Raw genomic sequence first — 24,906 nt, 5'->3', positions numbered from 1 at the left:
GAAGCTATAATGAAGAATTAAATTAAAACGTATTTATTATTCTTTACCAAAAAAAAAAAAATACTTGAACATTGATTTAAATTGTCAGGAAAGAAGAGGAAGGAATTTAAAAAGTAAAAGGGTATATGTGTTTCAAAATCCTAAAATCATTTTTAAGGTTGTATTTTTTTTCTAAAATTGTCTTTCTGAAAGTTATAAGAAGCAAAGTAAAACAATAAATGAATTTATTTAAACAAGTGAAGACCAAGTCTTTAAAATATGTTCTTGGATTTTCAAATTCTATTTGAGTTTTGTCTCTCTTAGAATTAAAAATGTCGAGCAAAGCGAGACCAGCTTGCTAGTAAATAAATAACATTTAAAATATAGAGGCAGCTCACTGGTAAGTGCTGCTATTTGAGCTATTTTTAGAACAGGCCAGCGGGCGACTCATCTGGTCCTTACGGGCTACCTGGTGCACTGCGTTGGTGACCCCTGCAGTACAGTAAGGCACACAGATTGTAGTACATTTTGGTTTTTTAGATCCCAATTTTGGGGGGAATTAGAGCAAGAGCCATTTTTTATTTTTAGTGTGAAGTTCTAATCTTGGACATGTTTATTTCGTCTTGAGGATTTTTTTGTGAACCAACAAAAAAAACAAGCTGCGGCCCACAAATGAACACCGTGAAGCACTTTGAAAACCCCTGGCTTAGGTATACAAGTCCCATTTGTATTAGAGGGGCTTGTTGTCTTTCTCTGGATATTATATAACTTGAAGCCTGCACTCTCTGAGGCCATGCTCAGACATTAACAGTAATAACACAGTGGTGGTAACAGATCGAAAGGAGGGAACACTTGGCATGACCAGATATCACCTGACAGAATCCGTTTTAAAATAGTTTTACTTTCAGACTTACAACCTGCTTGCTGACCCGCACAACATGAAAGTATAGCCTCACTTATTAAGACTATGAACGTAGTTGTTGATCGTTTAAAACACTTTAGTTTCGTTACTTTTGTTGTTTATTTTAGTAACGCACACATTAAATAACTGAGTGGAACTTAACTAATTCTGCTTTTAGAAACACAATTGAATGTTTGCAATTATTTAATATAAAGGGATATTTTATAAACTAACTGCATGTGTAAATACGTTGTTCAGTATTTGGCCGTATATGACAATGATTGAGTCAAACAATGCCAAATTCTTAGACAAAATGTCCATTCGTTTGACAAAACACACTTAACAGCAACAGTGTAAACCGACATATGTCAATGAGGACAGAGCTGGATCAAACACACTTCCTTTACACTGATAATGACACTGTTTTGGTTAAATGGTTAATATAAATAATGGTGGCCGGACAATTGGCCCTTGTTTTCAGCGATTCTTTATAGGAAAATGCAATGAAAGTACAACAGTAGTTGTTGATCGTTTAAAACACTTTAGTTTCGTTACTTTTGTTGTTTATTTTAGTAACACACACATTAAATAACTGAGTGGAACTTAACTAATTTTGCTTTTAGAAACACAATTGAATGTTTGCAATTATTTAGTATAAAGGGATATTTTATAAACTAACTGCATGTGTAAATACGTTGTTCAGTATTTGGCCGTATACGACAATGATTGAGTCAAACAATGCCAAATTCTTAGACAAAATGTCCATTCGTTTGACAAAACACACTTAACAGCAACAGTGTAAACCGACATATGTCAATGAGGACAGAGCTGGATCAAACACACTTCCTTTACACTGATAATGACACTGTTTTGGTTAAATGGTTAATATAAATATTGGTGGCCGGACAATTGGCCCTTGTTTTCAGCGATTCTTTATAGGAAAATGCAATGAAAGTACAACAGTAGTTGTTGATCGTTTAAAACACTTTAGTTCGTTACTTTTGTTGTTTATTTTAGTAACACACACATTAAATAACTGAGTGGAACTTAACTAATTCTGCTTTTAGAAACACAATTGAATGTTTGCAATTATTTAGTATTAAGGGATATTTTATAAACTAACTGCATGTGTAAATACGTTGTTCAGTATTTGGCCGTATATGACAATGATTGAGTCAAACAATGCCAAATTCTTAGACAAAATGTCCATTCGTTTGACAAAACACACTTAACAGCAACAGTGTAAACCGACATATGTCACTGAGGACAGAGCTGGATCAAACACACTTCCTTTACACTGATAATGACACTGTTTTGGTTAAATGGTTAATATAAATAATGGTGGCCGGACAATTGGCCCTTGTTTTCAGCGATTCTTTATAGGAAAATGCAATGAAAGTACAACAGTAGTTGTTGATCGTTTAAAACACTTTAGTTTCGTTACTTTTGTTGTTTATTTTAGTAACGCACACATTAAATAACTGAGTGGAACTTAACTAATTCTGCTTTTAGAAACACAATTGAATGTTTGCAATTATTTAATATAAAGGGATATTTTATAAACTAACTGCATGTGTAAATACATTGTTCAGTATTTGGCCGTATATGACAATGATTGAGTCAAACAATGCCAAATTCTTAGACAAAATGTCCATTCGTTTGACAAAACGCACTTAACAGCAACAGTGTAAACCGACATATGTCAATGAGGACAGAGCTGGATCAAACACACTTCCTTTACACTGATAATGACACTGTTTTGGTTAAATGGTTAATATAAATAATGGTGGCCGGACAATTGGCCCTTGTTTTCAGCGATTCTTTATAGGAAAATGCAATGAAAGTACAATAGTAGAGTTTGAGCAGTGTGAATTGTTATTTTCTCTTTAGTTGATTAAAGTCCTTCGCAGGCTAATGTGCAGCAGCAGCAGCAGCATTAATAGTTTGTAGCGCTGTTCCTGTTGTCGACTTAACATTGGCAGCACACTGCTTTCTTCTTATCCACTTTTATTTGTTCGTTTATGTATCTCACTGAAAGGCAAAGATTTCCCAAACAGAAGGAGGGAGAAATTCTAAAGCGAGGCTATTCATCTACAGGGCGGTATAGCTCGGTTGGTAGACTGGCCGTGCCAACAACTTGAGGATTGCAGGTTCGATTCCCGCTTCCGCCATCCTAGTCACTGCCGTTGTGTCCTTGGGCAAGACACTTTATCCGCCTGCTCCCGGTGCCACCCACACTGGTTTAAATGTAACTTAGATATTGGGTATCACTATGTAAAGCGCTTTGAGTCACTAGAGAAAAGCGCTATATAAATATAATTCACTTCACTTCACTACAGTAAATTGTTTTGGGGGACACATTTCCAGAAAGCTATGGACCTTGGTGCCGGACTTCTTTCCTTCGCTGTTATTCTAATTTTGTATAAGCCTAAGAACCAGCATCCTATGCAAAGATTTTTGCCTGTCTGTTTTGTCAGAGTTACGAAATTCTGAAAAAAGTAGCCATGTCTATAGAAAGCTGCTGTTTTTAAGGACCCACAGCAAAATAAGTCAAAGATCATCTATATGACAGTGCTCACGGGTTTTTAGTAATCTGCTGCAAAGATGTTAAGCTTCCAAGGTTTTTTTTAACTGAATTCACGGGCCGTCAGTTGAATAGCCCTTTTACAGCAAAGTCAAAGCCAAATTTAGTTGTAGTTTACTTCCTACCTCAAGTCCGTCCCATCTCACGTGTCTCATTTGTGCTGGTATAACAATATACTTCCTTAAATACTTATTCCTGTTATCCAAAGGCTGAACAGTGGGTTACACTGCCTTTGTATATCAAAGAAGATGCGCCCCGTCGAATTATTAGTGAATTATATTTATATAGCGCTTTTCTCAAGTGACTCAAAGCGCTTTACACAGTGAAACCCAATATCTAAGTTACATTTATACCAGTGTGGGTGGCACTGGGAGCAGGTGGGTAAAGTGTCTTGCCCAAGGACACAACGGCAGTCACTAGGATGGCACAAGCGGAAATCGAACCTGCAACTCTCAAGTTGCTGGCACGGCCACTCTACCAACCGAGCTATACCGCAAGGCACATTTTAATGTGTGCTGATTAGGAACGTGTAACAATACGAAGGTTCTTGCTAATTCCGATATGAACACATGTACCGTTACACTCCTACAGCCTTATATAAACATATAATAGAATAGAATAGAATAGAATAGAATAGAATAGAATAGAATAGAATAGAATAGAATAGAAAGTACTTTATTGAACCCTGGGGGAAATTCAGATGATACAAACATATAAAGAAAGCCTTTGTGCCACTACACTGATAGTCTCTAAAGCAGTGATTTAGAATAATTTGCATACTATACAATGGTATCTTGAAGAGTATTACTGCAATGGTCACAGCAGCTGAAGATCTCAGAGTCTGCCTCTCTGAACATCTCATCACACATCTGCTGCTGTGCTTATCACAACAACCCATAGTAGTTCAAACCAGAGTACAGGCTGTACAACCTTAGCAGAGTACACAATATGCTACATGAAAACTAATAAAAACAACTTGACGTGTGTTTAATTTTTTTTCTCCATATTCTGTTCAATGTGAGTATGGGGTTAATAAAAAGAAAGAGTTGAAAGGGTCTGCCAGGCCCAAGATGACTAGACGAGATCTAACCGCCTACTGAATGCAGAGGAAACTCTGGTTCATTGTTTAGGTTTCACTGAGACTGGACATGATGTGAGGGCTAGGAAGTGGTCACACCCAAGGAGTCTTGTTCAAAGAAGTGAAGAGAAGGTATTTGACTAAGGTGGCCAAAAGATTAGCAATCCAAAAACCAAGCGGGTGGAAAAAATGAGAGATTGAGCCCAGAGTGAAGCTAATGTCTATGGGTCTCTGTGTCCAGGTACTTGACACAAAGCATTGGGGCTTTATGTACCATTAAATAGATCCATGAGTGCGCCTACAACATTGCTCCCTGTAACTTTCAGGCTACAATTGTTTTTCCCCAATGTGGGACAGATTTCTTTTTTTTTGGCAACATATACGTAATGACTGAAAATCAAGTCAAGGAGTCTGCATGGATCAGGGGTATTTTGTGGTTAATCAGACGACATAACAGTTCGTACGTGTTTGGCAAGAGGTAAGGTAGAAACACAACTAGTGTTGTGATGAGACGAGGCAATTGCACATGTTCCTGTGTTGAGGCTGCGACAAAGAAAAGGAAAGGGTTGGACTGGGGAGGAGAAATACTTGAAAACAAAGAAAAGAAAAGAGCATTTTTTAAATTAAATTTCCTGGATAAACTCTTATCATGTTTTACTGCTTAGAGACGTAGCTGTTAGGACAATGAACGTGACGTAACACCGGTCAAATGCTGTCTGTTTTCTGCGATAGAAAAATGTGTAACAAAAAAAAGAATCAAATCACCATGCATGCAAACTCATTTGGCACCTGACAAAAGGGCAGGGGAGACAAAAAGCATGGCTTCCATCTACATATGGCACATCAATGCATAAGGGAAGGAAGTGGTTCAAGCAGATGCTGCTGTAGTCATAATGGGACACAGGGATATGGATACAAAAGAGACACCAGTCAATAGATGAATGCCCTTGAAGCAGCACATGGAGCAATTTGAGTCTTAGCTCCACTGCAATATCTATTCATTGACGATATTTACAATCAACCCTTTTCTTTTATATCAAGAACATTAAAAATATATTTTTGAGAAGATTGCCAACTCATAACTCAAAAAGTGCATGTGCTAGTGTGTATCTCTCCCCAAATGATTTGGTTGTAAGAACATCTGTGATTGACAGAATAAAAGCAACTCCACTCCACTCGCTGTTTGGGTTGTATGGTATACTGGTACTAATAAAGTACCGCTACTAATGAATCAAAATCTGTACTATGCTGCCTCTGAATAATACCGTTACTTATTTTTTTAACAGTCATTACAGCCCACTCTCGTCAAATCGTGCTGGCAAAACGAGCAGAGGCGCAGGCTAGGCAACGCACACGCACACAGTACTTACAAGCAGAAACCGTGTGAAAACTGAAGAGGCCGAATGGATGCTTGTAATAAAAGTAAAGCTTTAATTACTGAAGCCCTTCTCTGCAAGAGGTGCTTTAAAACATGGCAAGCTAGTTAGCGGCTAACGTCCATCCGCAGTCTATAGTGTTTTAACTACTTTTAAATCACTAATCCTTGCCTCCATGGCGACAAAGTAAGTTTCTTACAAGTATCATTCCAGCAGGACGAGGAATAGTAAAACATGCTTCACTACAAATCTTATGAAGATACAATAGCTAACTGCTAACAGAAAACATGCACACCTTGCCTCCATGGCGACAAAGTAAGTTTCTTACAAGTATCATTCCAGCAGGACGAGGAATAGTAAAACATGCTTCACTACAAATCTTATGAAGATACAATAGCTAACTGCTAACAGAAAACAGCACACCATACCTACTGTGAAGCATGGGGGTGGAAACATCATGCTTTGGGGCTGTTTTTCTGCTAAGGGGACAGGACGATTGATCCGTGTTAAGGAAAGAATGAATGGGGCCATGTATCGTGAGATTTTGAGCCAAAACCTCCTTCCATCAGTGAGAGCTTTGAATGGTTGACCAAATACTTATTTTCCACCATAATTTACAAATAAATTATTTAAAATCCCTACAATGTGAATTCCTGGATTTTTTTCCACATTCCGTTTCTCACAGTTGAAGTGTACCTATGATGAAAATTACAGACCTCTGTCATCATTTTAAGTGGGAGAACTTGCAAAATCGGTGGCTGACTAAATACTTTTTTGCCCCACTGTACTGTATACTGAAAACACTGGCTCATTATCAAGACAGCATGCCTTGTCCTACGGTGCTGACTGCTCTGTGCTCACACGTGTTCTACAGTCTTCCATTTGAACGATTAACGATACTGAAAAAAACAGGTATCGATGTATTTGCGTGTTGGTGTTGACTTGTAAGTATTGATAGTTGAGACAATACTGTTTAGGAGTTGTATTGGAAAAAAATGATTAGCGTGTTGATGGAACTTCAAACTGGCTGTGTTTGAAAATCCTCACCAGCATGATATAATGATTTTTTTGTTTTTGTTTTGTTTTTCCCTTGGCCTCAGTCTGCACCCCCACTCCAGGGCCCAGGCAAAGACCGATTTTTTTTATTTTATTTTAATCTTCTATTCTTTTCTCCCACCCCCCCTTGTTTACCTGTATGTCATCTTTTTTGTAAGGGGCGCTGGAAGCCGGCAGACCCGTCAGCGATCCTGTTCTGTCTCCCTGTAATGTTTGTCTGATCTTGAATAGGATTGTGCTGAAAATTGTAATTTTCCTGAAGGAACTCTCCTGACGGAATAAATAAAGTACTATCTAATCTAATCTAATCTAATCTAATAAAGTGTAATACCTTGGGAAAAGAATAGTTGTAGATTGTGCAAAGTTAGACACTATTCTGCTTGCAATTATGAATACATTTGGGTTAAAAACATTATTTCAAAGGGGAACAGCACTTTTTTGGGAACTGTGCTTATCGTTCACAATCATTGTGAAAGACATGACAACTAGATTTTTTAAAAATGTATTCTAACTTTAAAAATTTGGGTTAAAAACATTATTTTAAAGGGGAACAGCACTTTTTGGGAACTGTGCTTATCGTTCACAATCATTGTGAAAGACATGGCAGCTAGATTTTTTAAAAATGTATTCTAACTTTAGAAATTTGGGTTAAAAACATTATTTTAAAGGGGAACAGCACTTTTTGGGAACTGTGCTTATCGTTCACAATCATTGTGAAAGACATGGCAGCTAGATTTTTAAAAAATGTATTCTAACTTTAAAAATTTGGGTTAAAAACATTATTTTAAAGGGGAACAGCACTTTTTGGGAACTGTGCTTATCGTTCACAATCATTGTGAAAGACATGGCAGCTAGATTTTTTAAAAATGTATTCTAACTTGTAAATTAAAGTTCGCTTGCAGCGGAGCCAATTGGATCTCCTCTATTTCGCTGATGAAATCCAATAAAGAACAACTGACGCAGATGAACTATTTATAGCGTTGCCTGTGCCATGATCACTTCCATGTGTCCTTATGTGTACATCATTGAGTGGTCTGCTGCTTCTCACTCACTTGCTGCCTGTAAGTTTATTCTAGATCATAAATCAAGCATCTCACCTGGACATTAGATGTCGGAGTAGGCATTCCGACAAGTTGGTACACTTTGACATCCTCGTCAGTTTTAGTACCCAAAACTGACGAGGACGACATTAAAATACACTTGTTCCCCCCTTGATCCTCACATTTCTTTGTGAGGATTATGAGACATTCTTCACCTTAATGGGAAAATATGCACATCCTGGCAGTCGGCATCTCATTGACAGCAGACCTTATCGAGTAAGTAATGTTTTGTTAGGTTTGTTGACTCTCGTGAAGTTTGCAGTAAATAATAATCAGTGATAATGAGTAAAAAAAAGCAAACTTGATGTATTTTTTAAATTAGTGCGCCACGTATGCTTAACATTATCAAAATACGAAAATATTAAATATTATTATAAATGTGCCCATTACGACATTATATATATATGCTTACATCATGTACATAAAACCTCAATGAGAGGTTTTTGGATGTTTTTTAAGAGCTTTATAGGCAAAATTGTGCAGCTGCCATCCTTTGTAATCAAACTTTTGATCATATTTATTTAATATTTAAAATGCAAAAAAAAATAACATCCATTGTCATGTCTCTCATAATAATTGTGAAAGATAGGCAACTTTTACACATTAACATTACACACCATCACCTTAAACAGGATAATCGCAGCCAGGTCTTACTAAACAGAGTTACAAGGATGATATGTGACCATTCTTTTCTTGTTGTCCTCTTTAATTTACGCGGCAATAGTCACAGAGCAGATTATCATGACAACAAATCAAGGGTGGAGTCATTACTGCCAGAGGCAATCCAGAACAAGGAATATTTGATTGTTGTGCAAAAAAATGTGTGGCAGACACACATGGTCAAAGCCACCTTCTCTAGTCTGAAGAGTGCATTACAACACCCGTTTTCAGCCTTCTCTCCTGGGACAAACTCGATAAACATGAGGCGAAACGCCTAAGCGCTTCCTGTCTCCCTTGAAATGGCTTTCTTTTTGGGCTGTGGGTTGCTGCAACAATTCTGAAGCACACTTTATATTTCATAACAATCGCAAACCACTTATTCATAAGGTGCATTCTTCCTTTTAATTAAATACAATCTTGCTGGACCGAAAAAAATGCATCACATTGTGTGCATGTAACAAAATGCACAGATGTGAGGTTAGTGCAAAGTCATCACTTTCTGCTTCTCATGAGCCAGCAAGATGAAGTTGCACCTGAATGCAAGAAAACATAATGACTGGGTTATGTAACTGTCCTTGTGTTAGTTTAGGTCTGCAGTGACAGGACAGCAGGTTAAAGTTGTGGACAGTTAGAGAACAAGTGTCCTTCCATTTGAGGTAAGTGCAGCGCACGACTTAAATAGACAAAATACGGCAAGCAAAATACCTCAAATTATAGAATCCATGGAAAAATGGGTTTGGGCTTCTGAGCACCCTTTTAGGAAAACAAAGGGGGGGAAAAGAGGAACATTTTTAACAGCAAAAAATTCTGCCACTGAAAGTATTTTTTTTAAATCAAGACTACATTTTCTGCAATTTGGTGCATTTCTATACTATTTTTTTTTTACTTTAGATTTATTCTCATCTACCAAAATCTTTTGGCTCCCATGTAATGTACAACATATTTTTTAGTTTCATTAGTAGATAATTTACTAACATTATTATCATAAAATGCAATGTACAATTCTATAAAATCCATGCAAAGAACTCGGAAAACATTTAAAATTTGGAAACCATATCTCTGTTTACAATCTGTCACATCAGAAAATATACCTGCTGGCTGCTGATAAATACTTAGAACTACAACTGGTTGTGAACTAAGTGTTTGGATTGTATTTATCCAAATTTGCAGCACGGTGGAAGAGGAGTTAGTGCATCTGCCTCACAAAACGAAGGTCCTGAGTAGTCCTGAGTTCGATCCCGGGCTCGGGATCTTTCTGTGTGGAGTTGGCATGTTCTCCCCGTGACTGCGTGGGTTCTCTTTGGGTAATCTGGCTTCCTCCCACCTCCAAAGATTTGCACCTGGGGATGTTTTGAGGTGACGGATTGTAAACATTTTCTACCGTTTGTCCCTCTCTGGGTCTTATGGAGATTTTATTACAAAACGCTCAAGTGATATTTTGACTCGAAAATGAATGTTTAAAAACTTGGATTTTTCCCCAAAATTTTACTTTTAAAAGCTAAAGTCCTAAAAGTTATGGTATGATGAGTTCAGTCATAAAGAACTCTCCAGTTGACACACTCCACAAGGTTTTTGTTATATTGTCTGCTTCCTACTACTACACTGTCTTGTCTAACCCAAGTTACAGTGAGTAGAACCATCTCAATATGAGTGCAAAAAGCTCCAACTCTTGATTATGGACTGCATGCCTGATTTAGTTGGGTGACACGTGATAAGCGGAAATTCAAGTAGGGAAAACAGACACAAGAACTTCGAAAGGAATGTTTCTTTCTTTGAAAATAAAAAGGTTCAATCTGCTTATTTTGACAATGAGAATGTTTCTGAGGATAGCAACTGTTCAATTGATAGGTCAGAGGGTGAAAAGTCCTTCAAAAAAACACTTTCAAGGCATTTATGTATTCGTATCCCTGATCAAGTTTGACACAATTTGACTCGATGTGGATTTGCTTCAGTGTATTCAGGCCTACTTACTCAAAGCAATTCCAAGCTGGGCTTGGAATTGGTAACATACCCACAAACTAGTGCTGTTATGGATTAAAACCTGTCCCACAGTACATCACAAACACACTGAACTTCCCAATTATGATGTACCGTATATTATACCATTGTTATTATAATGTTTTGTATAGCATAGAAGGAAAAAAGGGTCCTAATATCTGAAAAATGAATGTTATTGTGTAGTGGACAATGACAGGAAGGCTCATAATGGAATAAAGCTTTCAATCTTCATTGAAACACACGTTTCTAAATGTACTGTATTGACTTTTCCTAAAAAGAAGGTTCTTTTGTGGACAAGAACCTTGATAAAGAATCATGACAGAGTGACAAAAAAAATACAAAGAATGAATCCTATGACGAGCGTGGCTGGCACTGTAATAACGAAGGTCAATTTACACTGACTAGTACACTTTAATTACACTTTATTTATTTTAATGCAGAACTATTTCGCAAAGAGCAAAAACTACCTCTTGCTTTTAAGATGTGCAATGGAAGCCAAACCTAACAGACACTATAATCAATCAAAATACCAACTCCCAAGGGTTAACCAGTCAAAAGTCTGCAATTTTGTGTCACAGTCTTTATATGTGGCAATATAGAAAGCGCACTTCACATTGTTTTTTACGTTTAAAGCCATGGTACACTTTTTATTCAACTACTTCAATAAATGATACATGATTATAACATTGAACTTAGTTAGGGATATAACTAATATAATCATATTTGGTAAGAAACGCTATGTTTGAACCAAAAAAAAGGAAATGGTAAATAAACAGTCAGAAGGAACTAGTGTATAGATTTTTCCATGAATAAATGGCTTCAGATTTAACATACCAGTCCAACAAACAAATTAAATAGAGTTTACTAGTTCTTTCTAAGCACAAGAAACATGCCATCTATCCGTTTGGGTTAATAATGCGCTAAATTTGCAAGCAAACTTCTGTCAATTCACGTTACACCAGTCTACGAGATTGTAGTTGAGAGTTCAAGAGGCTTTTACAGAAAGTTCTAGACTGTGTGCGAATTGTAATTCCCCAAGAAAAGAGCATAAGCAACATGGTTGCTATAGTTGACTAACTAGATGAAGGCAATCTCGTCTTCTTCGACCAACAAAATAGTTGTGACTGACGTACAGTGCCAGATGCTGTTGGTTGATACTAAATAACACACCAAATTTGATTTTGATTTATTCAAGTCTTGTTAATATACACAATACATAACATAACATAACATAACATGACATGACATAACATAACATAACAGAAGAAGCTAGTTCTCAAGAAGTCATATGTCTTTTTTCTAATTCTCCAAAGTGGTGAAGTACCTGAAAAAAGTTGCAACAAGTAACTTTCTTGCACTCTTTCTTGCAGTGTTTAACAAACAGCAGTGCACTGACGAGGTGACAGAACATCATCATCACTTCCATATGGAATGAAAAGGGAACGATGCAAAATTATGTCAGTAGAAAACTGCAGGTTACAACATAGAAACAACTCAATGCCAGTTGATGTTGTTTCACTCTTACTGACAATGTAAGTGAGATGTACCCAACCATGTGATGGTCTTTATTAAATTTATTAGTGGGCTACACTGTACCACAATTTTATGATGTCACACTGTTGATAGCTGACACAGCAATCTGCATACACGTCCCGCATTAGAAAAATGCAAGCCAGGACAGCGTTTACTGTTGCAAACTGTCTTGGCAAGGTGAACTGATGTGTATTCAGTGGCTATGTGGCTTCTTAAGTGAACGTCATGGTAAATGTTTAGCCAGCTGTTGAATACAGTATGTTGTCTTAGCACTAGGTTTACACTTTTGTCCAGACTTGGGACTGAAAATTAAGGTTAAGTGGTGTTTTCATTCTACTTGACGTCACACAATGACAGACTGCTCAATCACTCTGTTCTAAACAGGATGGTCAACATTAGTGCAGACTGTGTTTGGCGGAGCGCTGGCAGGCAAACTCGATTCCACACAATTCTGGTGTTGAAAGCTAAAACACCGGCGACTGGTCTGGCTGGTGCAGAGGTCAACGAGGACTTGTTTTTAGCAAAAACACACAAATCATGCCACATCATATCACAGCTGCTTAGTTTGATTGGTTAATGGATGTGGAGGAGGTGGAGAAAATGCTAATATTAGACCTGACGGCCCATTTCGCCTTAATGAGGTTGTGACGCATCAGCACACAGACCAGGTTCCTCCCTCACATACGTCACCAAGGAGGGAAAACACACTTTGGGAACAAACCCTCCCTTTATAAAGACTTCTGTGTGTGTTTCTTTCATTCAGGCCTACAGTATGTAATGTGTGGACACACATTCATACTGTGAGTAGCACTATGTAAAGTGTAAACAAAGTTGCGTATCCTAGTTAAACCTAATCTAATCCAGCTGTGGTGTGCAAGTGCGCTACAATTTTACTACCGCCAAAAAACTCCTCAGAGAACTAGCACGTTATATTTAGACTTATTACAGCAGTTACAGCTTGTGACTGGTTCATCCTACAACCACAAGAGAGGAGAACCAGATGCTCTGACTGCCAACGAGCCTAACCTAAACTATCTACCCCATCAACCTGGACCAGTGGTGAGCTATAAAAGTACCAACAAGTCAGGCGCTTTTGAAAAGAACCAGGACTGCCTCCCTAACATGAAGAAAGAGCCAAGTATCTTTATCAGAGTGATTTCAAAGTACAGCCAATTGCCGGGAGGGCAAAAAGAGCAAAGTCTGATGAGTTCAATGCTTCGCAAACAACAAACAGACAAACGGGAAACATCCTTGCCCCTTGCAGGGGAACACTGTGTCCAAACAAACACTGGTAGACGGCCAAGAGGCACACAGAGAGGAACAGTTTGGCAAGCCTTACAGGACAAGCACACCATTAGCAAACTAGCATGTGCACATATACATTAGAAATAATTCTAAATCGTAATATTGTTTAGTCATCTAAAACGAGGCTGCCTGTGTGCACTGTTCATCCTCAAACATCAAGAACTAACATGGGTCTGAGTCCAGAATAATACCTTACTTGCACTGACCCCAAATGGCTTCTCCAAACACCAGCACAACAAAATCAGCAAATAAAAGAAAGGAAGGGAGGCAAGTGAATCAGATACAAACTGCCTGTAATTTAAACATGAACAATCCTGAAAAGTAAACTCTGCTGCCAGGGACTAAAGTAACAAGAAAAGAGAGGAAACTTGGTTAGCTACCTATAGAAGAAGCAGTCACAGCACACCAGAACACCCATCCAGGCAGAGGTGGAGCAGAACTGGCCGCTTCGTTGTTCTCACCCTTCCGTCTGCCCTCTTCTGTCGCACGTGGCTACAGGTGCAGCGGGATGACGGCTTCCAGCCTAGCACCTTGTGTAATCATATGGCTGCACACCAACAACCTTTGACTGCCCCACAGGACAGATGCATGCAGGACTGATCAGCTTGTACGCAAAAGCAAATTCCATTCACAACAATCTGACACATTTCTTTGAGCGGGATAGTCATTCTCTCTGCCGTCCACCTTCCGCCACTGCCTGCCTCTCTTTCACACTTTTGCTCTCTCTTGCTCTCTTTCCTTTGCGATGAACTCTCTCTCCCCCCTCTCTCTCACTTGCTGGCTCCCACCTAAAAAGCGGGAAGATTAGCGTGGCAAATATAGTCCCATAAACAAAGTGCAGACTGCTGGGCAGTGCTGCTTAGACTGCAAGAGAGGGATGGCTAGGAGGAGGAAAAAGAGAACAAGAGAGAGAGAGGGGAAACAAGCCTCAGGAGGCAGCAATCTCAGCCATCTGTTTATAAACATGCAATGTATACACACCCAAAACAGTCTTAAATATATCGCCTAAGCATATGCTTAATTGGCTAAACTATGAAGCAACCAAGATCTATGAGTTATATGAAAGTTTGACGCACATATACAATAAGGATGACTCTTCATTCTTAAAAAATGATGCAGTGGAAAAGATTGGGAGGGGTGAGCTCTATGACAGGCCCCCAGGAAGCGAGCCAATCACTGCAGAGTACTCTTGAGACAAGTAAGGTGAAGGACAGAGACCAAAATCAGTCTCTTGTATTCACTTGCTACTGTTGTTACACAACAAAACACACAATTTGAATAACCAAACACTGCTAACTTTGCAGTGGTCAGATGAAAACAAAAAGTGATTGAATCTGCACATGTTGATGTAATCAAAAGGCTGGCGCTAACACAGGATGAACAATGTGTGACGAAGGTGGCTGATGTGGCTAAATGCTGATGACGCTCAATGTCAGAACCAACCAAGTCCACCATTGTCAGGGAAACAAATCAATGCCGCATACCAGAAAAAGACAACAATCACTGAACAAAGCAGGTCACCTTCAGAGTACACTATAGGGAAGACTGCAGTTTATAGATGCTGATTTATAGCGTGGACGCAAGAAACCCACTTCTGTTTTGCCATCAAAAACTGCAGGAGCTCAGCAAAGCACCTCTACTTCCAATGACATCATCACTCCCCCGCCTCCTCCTCCTTGGAGGCTTGTCGCCAGGAGCTGCAGTGAAAGAGACCTTCTCTTTAGTGACGTGATTACACCTGCACACAAACAAAGATGTGAAGGCGTAGGTGCAAGAGCATGCCATAACAAGCCAGAGATAGACAGATATGCAGAGAAATAGAGGTAGATAAATAGATATGCAGAGAAATAGAGATAGATATATAAATGGATGGATATGAAGAAAAATAGATAGATGGATAGATAGATGCATAGATAGATAGAAATAGAGATAGATAGATGGATAGATAGATAGATAGATAGATAGATAGATATAGAACATTTGAGAGATAGATAGAAATAGAGATACAAATAGATACATAGATAGATAGATAGATATATAGATAGATAGATAGATAGAGATATGGAGAGAAATAAGAGATGGATAGATAGATAGATAATATAGATAGATAGATAGATAGATGGATAGATAATATAGATAGATAGATAGATAGATAGATAGATAGATAGATAGATAGATAGATAGATAGATAGATAGAAAATTTGAGAGATGGATAGAAATAGTGATACAAATAGAGATACAAATAGATAAAAAGAGATAGAGAGAATAGAGAGATATGGAGAGAAATATAGATAGATAGATAGATAGATAGATAGATAGATAGATAGATAGATAGATAGATAAGAGATATAGATAGATAGATAGAGATATGGAGAGAAATAAGAGATAGATAGATAGATAGATAGATAGATAGATAGATAGATAGATAGATAGATGGATAGATAGATAGATAGAAAATTTGAGAGATAGATAGAAATAGTGACACGAATAGAGATACAAATAGATAAAAAGAGATAGAGAGAAAATAAGAGATACTGAGAGAAATATAGATAGATAGATAGATAGATAGATAGATAGATAGATAGATAGATAGATAGATAGATAGATAGATAGATAGATAGATAGATAGATAGATAGATAGATAGATAGATAGATAGAACATTTGGCAGATGGCTAGAAATAGAGATGTATAGAAATAGATACATTATTGATAGATAGACAGATATGTAGAAAGAAAGAGAGATAGATAGATAGATAGATAGATAGATAGATAGATAGATAGATAGATAGAACATTTGGCAGATGGATAGAAATAGAGATGTATAGAAATAGATACAGTACATTATTGATAGATAGACAGATATGTAGAAAGAAAGAGAGGTAGATAGATATATAGATAGATAGATAGAAAATTTGAGAGATAGATAGAAATAGTGACACGAATAGAGATACAAATAGATAAAAAGAGATAGAGAGAAAATAAGAGAGATACTGAGAGAAATATAGATAGATAGATAGATAGATAGATAGATAGATAGATAGATAGATAGATAGATAGATAGATAGATAGATAGATAGATAGATAGATAGATAGATATATAGATAGATAGAACATTTGGCAGATGGATAGAAATAGAGATGTATAGAAATAGATAAATTATTGATAGATAGACAGATATGTAGAAAGAAAGAGAGGTAGATAGATAGATAGATAGATAGATAGATAGATAGATAGATAGATAGATAGATAGATAGATAGATAGATAGATAGATAGATAGATAGATAGAACATTTGGCAGATGGCTAGAAATAGAGATGTATAGAAATAGATACATTATTGATAGATAGACAGATATGTAGAAAGAAAGAGAGATAGATAGATAGATAGATAGATAGATAGATAGATAGATAGATAGATAGATAGATAGATAGATAGATAGATAGAACATTTGGCAGATGGATAGAAATAGAGATGTATAGAAATAGATACATTATTGATAGATAGACAGATATGTAGAAAGAAAGAGAGGTAGATAGATATATAGATAGATAGATAGAAAATTTGAGAGATAGATAGAAATAGTGACACGAATAGAGATACAAATAGATAAAAAGAGATAGAGAGAAAATAAGAGAGATACTGAGAGAAATATAGATAGATAGATAGATAGATAGATAGATAGATAGATAGATAGATAGATAGATAGATATATAGATAGATAGATAGATAGAACATTTGGCAGATGGATAGAAATAGAGATGTATAGAAATAGATAAATTATTGATAGATAGACAGATATGTAGAAAGAAAGAGAGGTAGATAGATAGATAGATAGATAGATAGATAGATAGATAGATAGATAGATAGATAGATAGATAGATAGATAGATAGAAGGGTGTTATAGGGGGATGCTTGGAATTTAGTTTGAGGAGGGGGTCTAAAAAGCAGGATGTGGTTTGTGTGTGCGCCCGTGTGTAAAGTCCAGAGGAATGCCATGTGCCAAAGACAAGGAAAGAGGAAATTGAGTGCCATGTGTGCAAAAAGCAACACCGACAAAACTGAATTACACACAAAAACCCCCCAAGTTTTTGTTTGTGTGCGTGTATGCATGTGTGTGTGTGTGTGTGTGTGTGTGTGTGTGTGTGTGTGTGTGTGTGTGCGTCCTAACTTTGGATCCTTTCATATAATTCAAAACAATGAGCGCATGACACCTGCAGAACAACACAGTTTTCCATTCAATAACTTATAACATAGAGATACAAATAATGAAGAAATGAACAGAATATTGTCCCTTGCAGGAACAGCAAGATATGCATGGAGTATTTAATGTGAACATCATCACACTGAGCACATATGAAGTTGGACCAACAAGAAGAATTGTAGCTGTAGGAAAAAAGGAAGGGAGCAACTAACAAAGAAAATGATGAAGATGGAAGTTAAAGGCCTACTGAAATGAGATTTTCTTATTTGAACGGGGAAAGCGGGTCCATTCTATGTGTCATACTTGATCATTTCGCGATATTGCCATATTTTTGCTGAAAGGATTTAGTAGAGAACGTCCACGATAAAGTTCGCAACAGGAGAAAAGCCCTGCTTCTTTACCAGAAGTCGTAGACGATGACGTCACATGTTGATGGCTCCTCATATATTCAAACTGATTTTAATGGGAGCCTCCAACAAAAAGTGCTATTCGGACCAAAAAAACGACAATTTCCCCATTGATTTGAGCGAGGATGAAAGATTCGTGTTTGAGGATATTGATAGCGACAGACTAGAAAAAAAAAAAAAAAAACAAGTTAGAAAAAAAAAAACTGATTGCAATCGCGTTGCATTGAAACGGATTCATATGTTTTTAGAGACATTTACTAGGATCATTCTGGGAAATCCCTTATCTTTCTATAGTGTTGCTAGTGTTTTAGTGAGTTTAACAGCACCTGATAGTCGGAAGTGTACGTCCACGGCTAGGTGTTGACGCGCAGTGTCTCAGGGAAAGTTGACAGCAGCTGCATGGGAGGCACATGCTCAGCTGATATCCGGTAAGTGGCGACTTTTTAACCACAATTTTCTCACCGAAACCTGCTGGTTGACATTTGGTTGGGATCCATGTTCGCTGAAAGCTTCACCATTTTAAACAAGGAATCACCGTGTGTTTGTGTGGCTAAAGGCTAAAGCTTACCAACCCCGTCTTTCTACTTTGACTTCACCGATATTAATTGAACAAATTGCAAAAGATTGAGCAACACAGATGTCCCAAAAAAATGTGTAATTATGTGGTTAAAGCAGACTACTTTTAGCTGTGTGTGTGTGCAGCGCTCATGTTCATAACAGCCCGTGACGTCACGCGTCCCGGGAGATTTAAAATTGCAATTTAGTAAACTAAAAAGGCCATATTGGCATGTGTTGTAATGTTAATATTTCATCATTGATATATAAACTATCAGACTGCGTGGTTTCAGTAGGCCTTTACGTGAGCGGGGAGATCACACTCAACAAAAGAGCCCACCGGCTCTCAAACAAGACCAACAGGTTTCTTGCAAACTGAAGCACACATGGTCACCAAATGAGGAAACTGATTCAAACACATCATTTGCCAATTAAAAAAAAAACGAAAAAAAAGAATTTTGCCGCTGCTTTGCTCAAATGCTGCGTCCCTATGATGCGAGGGAACGCCGCTGCACAGAAAAGTCAGTTATGATCTGCGCACACCAAGTCAGCGGCATCTTACTCACCGATTCAAAGTGTACGAGCCGTTTCTCTTAAACCTCATCCTGGACGACAGGAAGCGGATCAATAAATCCAGTATGGTGGGATGCTGGGAGCGTTTAGGCGGCGCCTCGAAGCGAGTGTGGCGGCGTGGCAGTGCGGGGCTGGCGGCTGCAGGGCGCACAGACGCGGAAGGAACAATGCAAGCGGCTCGCTGCTCAACACCTTCCCGACAATCTGCGGCTGCTCCCCCGCCCCCTTCCCTTCCACACACGCAGTCTCGATCCCGAACAACAAGAGTCTCTATCCGTGACAAGTTCCGCAGTTGTAGACATGTTCCTGGAGGCGGTGTTTGGTTTGTCAACAGTCACATGTGCATCACGTCAGCCCGCCATAGAAAACATCCACTCTCGACAATGTGGAAACTACACCACCGCCATGCCTTTTCCCTTCCCTTGTTACTATTGTTCCCGGGCTGTCATATGTGTAGTATGTACACCAGAGGTCTCAGACACGTGGCCCGCGAGACTTTATTTTGCGGCCCCCACCTTAAAGGCCTACTGAACCCCACTACTACCCACCACGCAGTCTGATAGTTTATATATCCATCCATTTCTACCGCTTATTCCCTTTTGAGGTCGCGGGGGGCGCTGGCGCCTATCTCAGCTACAATCGGGCGGAAAGCGGGGTACACCCTGGACAAGTCGCCACCTCATCGCAGGGCCAACACAGATAGACAGACAACATTCACACTCACATTCACACACTAGGGCCAATTTAGTGTTGCCAATCAACCTATCCCCAGGTGCATGTCTTTGGAAGTGGGAGGAAGCCGGAGTACCCGGAGGGAACCCACGCATTCACGGAGGAGAACATGCAAACTCCACACAGAAAGACCCCGAGCCTGGATTTGAACCCAGGACTGCAGGACCTTCGTATTGTGAGGCAGACGCACTAACCCCTCAGCCACCGTGAAGCCCTATATAGTTTATATATCAATGATGAAATATTAACATAACAACACATGCCAATACGGCCTTTTTAGTTTACTAAATTGCAATTTTAAATTTCCCGGGAGTTTCGTCTTGAAAACGTCGTGTAATGATGACGTGTATGCAAGACGTCACAGGTTTTTAGGAAGTATGAGCGCTGCACACACACACACACAGCTAAAAGTCGTCTGCTTTAACCGCATAGTTACACAGTATTTTGGAGAACTGTGTTGCTGAATCTTTTGCAATTTGTTCAATTAATATTGGAGGAGTCAAAGTAGCAAGATGGAGTTGGGAAGCTTTAGCCTTTAGCCACACAAACACACGGTGATTCCTTGTTTAAAATTCTCGGAGGTGAAAATCTACTATGGATCAGAGCGCGGTCAAGCGAACATGAAACACGACGGAATGTCAACTGGCAGTTTTCGGTGAGAAAATTGTGGTTAAAAAGTCGCATCTTACCGGAGAAAAGCCGAGATTCCCCCGTCCATGGCTGCCGTCGACTCTCCTGAGACACTGTGCGTCAAGACACCCGTGGACATACACCTCCGACTATCAGGTACTATTTAACTCACTAAAACACTAGCAACACAATAGAAATATAAGGGATTTCCCAGAATTATCCTACTAAATGTGTCTAAAAACATCGGAATCCTTCCCAATGCAATCGCGTTTTTTTTTCCCCTTTTTTTTTTTCGAGTCCATCGCTATCAATATCCTCAAACACGAATCTTTCATCCTCGCTCAAATTAATGGGGAAATTGTCGTTTTCTTGGTCTGAATAGCACTTTTTGTTGGAGGCTCCCATTATAAACAATGTGAATATGTGAGGAGCCCCCACACCTGCGACGTCTTAGCACCGAAAAGTTGCGAACTTTATCGTGGATGTTCTCTACTAAATCCTTTCAGCAAAAATATGGCAATATTGCGAAATAATCAAGTATGACACATAGAATGGACCTGCTATCCCCGTTTAAATAAGAAAATCTCATTTCAATAGGCCTTTAATATGAAAGTTTAATGGTGGTGCGGCCCGCAAGTTTTATATGAATGGCGCTTGACAGCGTTGTGTTATTTGGGTCCAAAGTGGCTCTTTCAACGTTCTGGGTTGCCTACCCCTGCGTTAGTGGAAAAGCGGCAAGTGAGTAGGGTTGGGTATCGAGTATCGATTGGAACTGGGACTAACTTTACGATTCTCCCGGAATCGTTCAAAAGTTTAAATTTCGATTCCTAGTTTCGATACCCAGTCCGCCGACCGGAAAAAGAAGCCGCTGAACACCAACGAAGAAGCGCTCACCGCCGGAAGTGTTAGCATAGCCGAGCCTATGTAGCCGAGCGAGTCAGTCAAGCATGGATAGCGGGCGTCGGCGGTCGAAAGTGTGGCTTTATTTTACTAAAAAAAATCAAATATCGGCCAAATGTAACAGGTGCGACAGGACTGTTTCGTGCTTAGGAGGGTGCACGTCGAACATGATGAAGCACCTCCCAGTTCATTAAGTACAAATAAATGCGTGTCCCGTCTTCGACGCGCTGCGCCGACCGTCCTCCTCTGGCTCCGGCTCCGACGCCCAGCCTGGCACTGCAGTCCGAATCCGGTAAGTAAAACAATATATATGGAATAAATAATGTGTTTTGCGCCAATGTTGAGGCAGTTAACAAATTAGCCCGCATATTTTTTCATAGGCAATTTACAACCTGCTAGCCAGGCTGAGCACATGCTAGCCAGGCTCAGCGTACTCCGTTCACCGTAGCGGCAATGGGGAAGATGTCGGTGCCACAGACGGAAGAGTGCCACAGAAAGGTCACTGCACACATAGTCAAAAGACTGCATCCCTTTTCATAGGTGGAATCTCCAACATTTAGGTTAGTTAAGCAATAACGTTAGAGCTAAGCTAATTGATACTGGGCTAAACAAAAACAGCAACATTACATGTTTGTTTATGTTTGCAGGGATATGGTGAAAACTTTCAACCCAAAATACATACCATCTTCCAGGGACTACCTGGCAAACACATGGTACAAGAAGAATCGGAATCGAGAATCGTCAGGAATCAGAAACGAAACAAAGAATCGGAATCGTTCGAATTCAAACGATACCCAACAAAAGCGACAGAGATGTTGCAATGGAGACAAGGGTTTTCTTACGTGCCCGGCTGCAGTCACACTGCGACACCATAACAGTCCCCGATAACCTGAACCAATTCAAATTGTTATTATTTTTTTGTTTAATTTGCATTGCCTCACACGATGAACACTATATATATTTCTATATGAGGCCGTGACTTTTTTTGCGCTCCCTATCCTGGTACTTTACTATTATCCGCTGACTACCGTGTTGCTGTAGGGAGAAAAGCGTAACGACACATTGCGGAAATACATTGTTCTCCATGCGTCGGCTGAATACCAATATATTTTACAACCCCAAACATGTCTTTTTCAAAGCCTGCAGTGAAGAGAAGGGTTAGTGATGAGCAAAGACAATTCCAGGAAAAGTGGGAGATGCAATATTTCTTTGTTGAGCACAGGTGCACCCCGACGTGTCTTATTTGCACAGAGAAAGTTGCAGTGCACGAGGGATACAATGTGAAACGTCATTATACAACTAGACATGCTGAGGAGTATGCAAAAAGTTTTTTAGGAAATCTTTTCTTGCGGCCCAGCCTCACCCAGACTCTGCATCCAGTGGCCCCCAGGTAAAGCGAGTTTGAGACTCCTGATGTACATCCACGGAGCAGTCACCAACATAGAGCACTTAATTGTCCACGCCCGGTGGAGGCAGAGCTGAGGCTAAGATTAGAGCAAGGATCCATTAATACCATTTAAGTCGAAAGTAGTCTCTCCAATTGGCAACCTATTTCTCTGTACAAACCAACATAACATAAACTAACAAAGTGCTAACTTTGTTATACTTACAAGAGAACATTTAATAATATATAACATGAAAAATGGGCAAATACATTTCAATTGTGACAACAATCTACATACAGCAATCCACGGACACATAGGCATTGATTGATTGATTGATTGAAACTTTTATAAGGAGATTGCACAGTACAGTACATATTCCGTACAATTGACCACTAAATGGTAACATCCGAATAAGATTTTCAACTTGTTTAAAGGCCTACTGAAACCCACGACTACCGACCACGCAGTCTGATAGTTTATATATCAATGATGAAATATTAACATTGCAACACATGCCAATACGGCCTTTTTAGTTTACTAAATTGCAATTTAAAATTTCTCGCGAAGTGTTGTGTTGAAAACGTTGCGGTATGTTGACGCGTGCGTTTGACAGCACCGGTTGTAGCAGACATTATTTTCCAGCCCGATCCAAGCTATGAGTAGTCTGCTTTTGCATAATTACACAGTATTCTGGACATCTATGTTGCTGAATCTTTTGCAATTTGTTCAATTAATAATGGAGAAGTCAAAGTAGAAAATGTAGATGGGAAGCTTTTAGCCTTGAGCCACAAAAACACAGCCGGTGTTTCCTTGTTTAAAATTCCCGAAGATGAAGCTTTATTATGGATCAGAACGGTCAAGCGAACATGGATCCGACTACATGTCAACCAGCAGTTTTTGGTGAGAAAATTGGGGTAATAAGTCGCCCTTTACCGGAACATAAGCGGAGCTTCCATCCTGCTGCAGCTGCCGTGACTTTCCTCAGAGACTCTGGCGTCAACACACCCGTGGCCACACCCCTCCGATTTTCAGGTACTATTTAATCTCACTAAAACACTAGCAACACAGTAGGCGGATAAGGGATTTTCTAGAATTATCCTAGTAAATGTGTCTAATAACATCTGAATTGCTCCCACTGCAATCTCCTTTTTAGAAAAACAATTCTAGTCCTTCACTCTAAATTTCCTCATCCACAAATTTTTCATCCTCGTTCAAATTAATGGGGAAATTGTCGCTTTCTCGGTCCGAATAGCTCTAGCTGCTGCTGGCCATGATTGTAAACAATGTGAGGATGTGAGGAGCCCTACAACCCGTGACGTCACGCGCTACTTCCGGTAAAGGCAAGGCTTTTTTATTAGTGACTAAAAGTTGCAAACTTTATCGTGGATGTTCTCTCCTAAATCCTTTCAGCAAAAATCTGGCGATATCGTGAAATGATCAAGTATGACACATAGAATGGACCTGCTATCCCCGTTTAAATAAGAAAATCTAATTTCAGTAGGCCTTTAAGTCCATGGGGGTCCATGACTATCAGGTACAAAACTTTACCTTACTAGCCTATAAAAATCAACGGGTTATAAATACATAGGCATGACCTTTTGCAAATAATTTTACAGGGATTATTTATTAAGTAATGCGAAGGTGATTCGTGTCGAGCAGAGCTGTGTAAAATAAGCGATTCCTTCCATCCATCCATCCATCTTCTTCCGCTTATCCGAGGTCGGGTCGCGGGGGCAGCAGCCCAAGCAGGGAAGCCCAGACTTCCCTCTCCCCAGCCACTTCGTCCATATCTTCCCGGGGGATCCCGAGGCGTTCCCAGGCCAGCCGGGAGACATAGTCTTCCCAACGTGTCCTGGGTCTTCCCTGTGGCCTCCTACCAGTTGGATGTGCCCTAAACACCTCTCTAGGGGGTCGTTCGGGTGGCATCCTGACTAGATGCCCGAACCACCTCA

The 24,906-nt window shown here is 39.3% G+C and overlaps 1 protein-coding gene across 3 annotated transcripts in view; it reads right to left on the bottom strand.

The window, feature by feature from the left end:
• The window catches only part of mob2a (MOB kinase activator 2a), a 124,271-nt gene that overhangs the window by 46,829 nt on the left and 52,536 nt on the right, over window positions 1-24,906 (bottom strand). The window contains exon 1 of one of the 3 annotated variants that reach the window (XM_061917761.1): window positions 19,301-19,628. The exons of 1 other annotated variant lie outside the window; for it this stretch is intronic. In XM_061917761.1, the coding sequence (XP_061773745.1) occupies window positions 19,301-19,338 (38 nt within the window). In that variant the 5' untranslated portion in view covers window positions 19,339-19,628. Of the gene's footprint in view, window positions 1-13,950; window positions 14,349-19,300; window positions 19,629-24,906 lie in introns of those variants that run through there. One more of the 3 variants, XM_061917759.1, reaches the window with a different exon arrangement.

Source organism: Nerophis ophidion, linkage group LG12 (genome assembly GCF_033978795.1).
Source record: "Nerophis ophidion isolate RoL-2023_Sa linkage group LG12, RoL_Noph_v1.0, whole genome shotgun sequence".
In the NCBI taxonomy this organism is placed as follows: domain Eukaryota; kingdom Metazoa; phylum Chordata; class Actinopteri; order Syngnathiformes; family Syngnathidae; genus Nerophis; species Nerophis ophidion.
The sequence above is the reverse complement of the archived record's forward strand: the minus strand, read 5'-3'. Positions and strand labels throughout refer to the sequence as shown.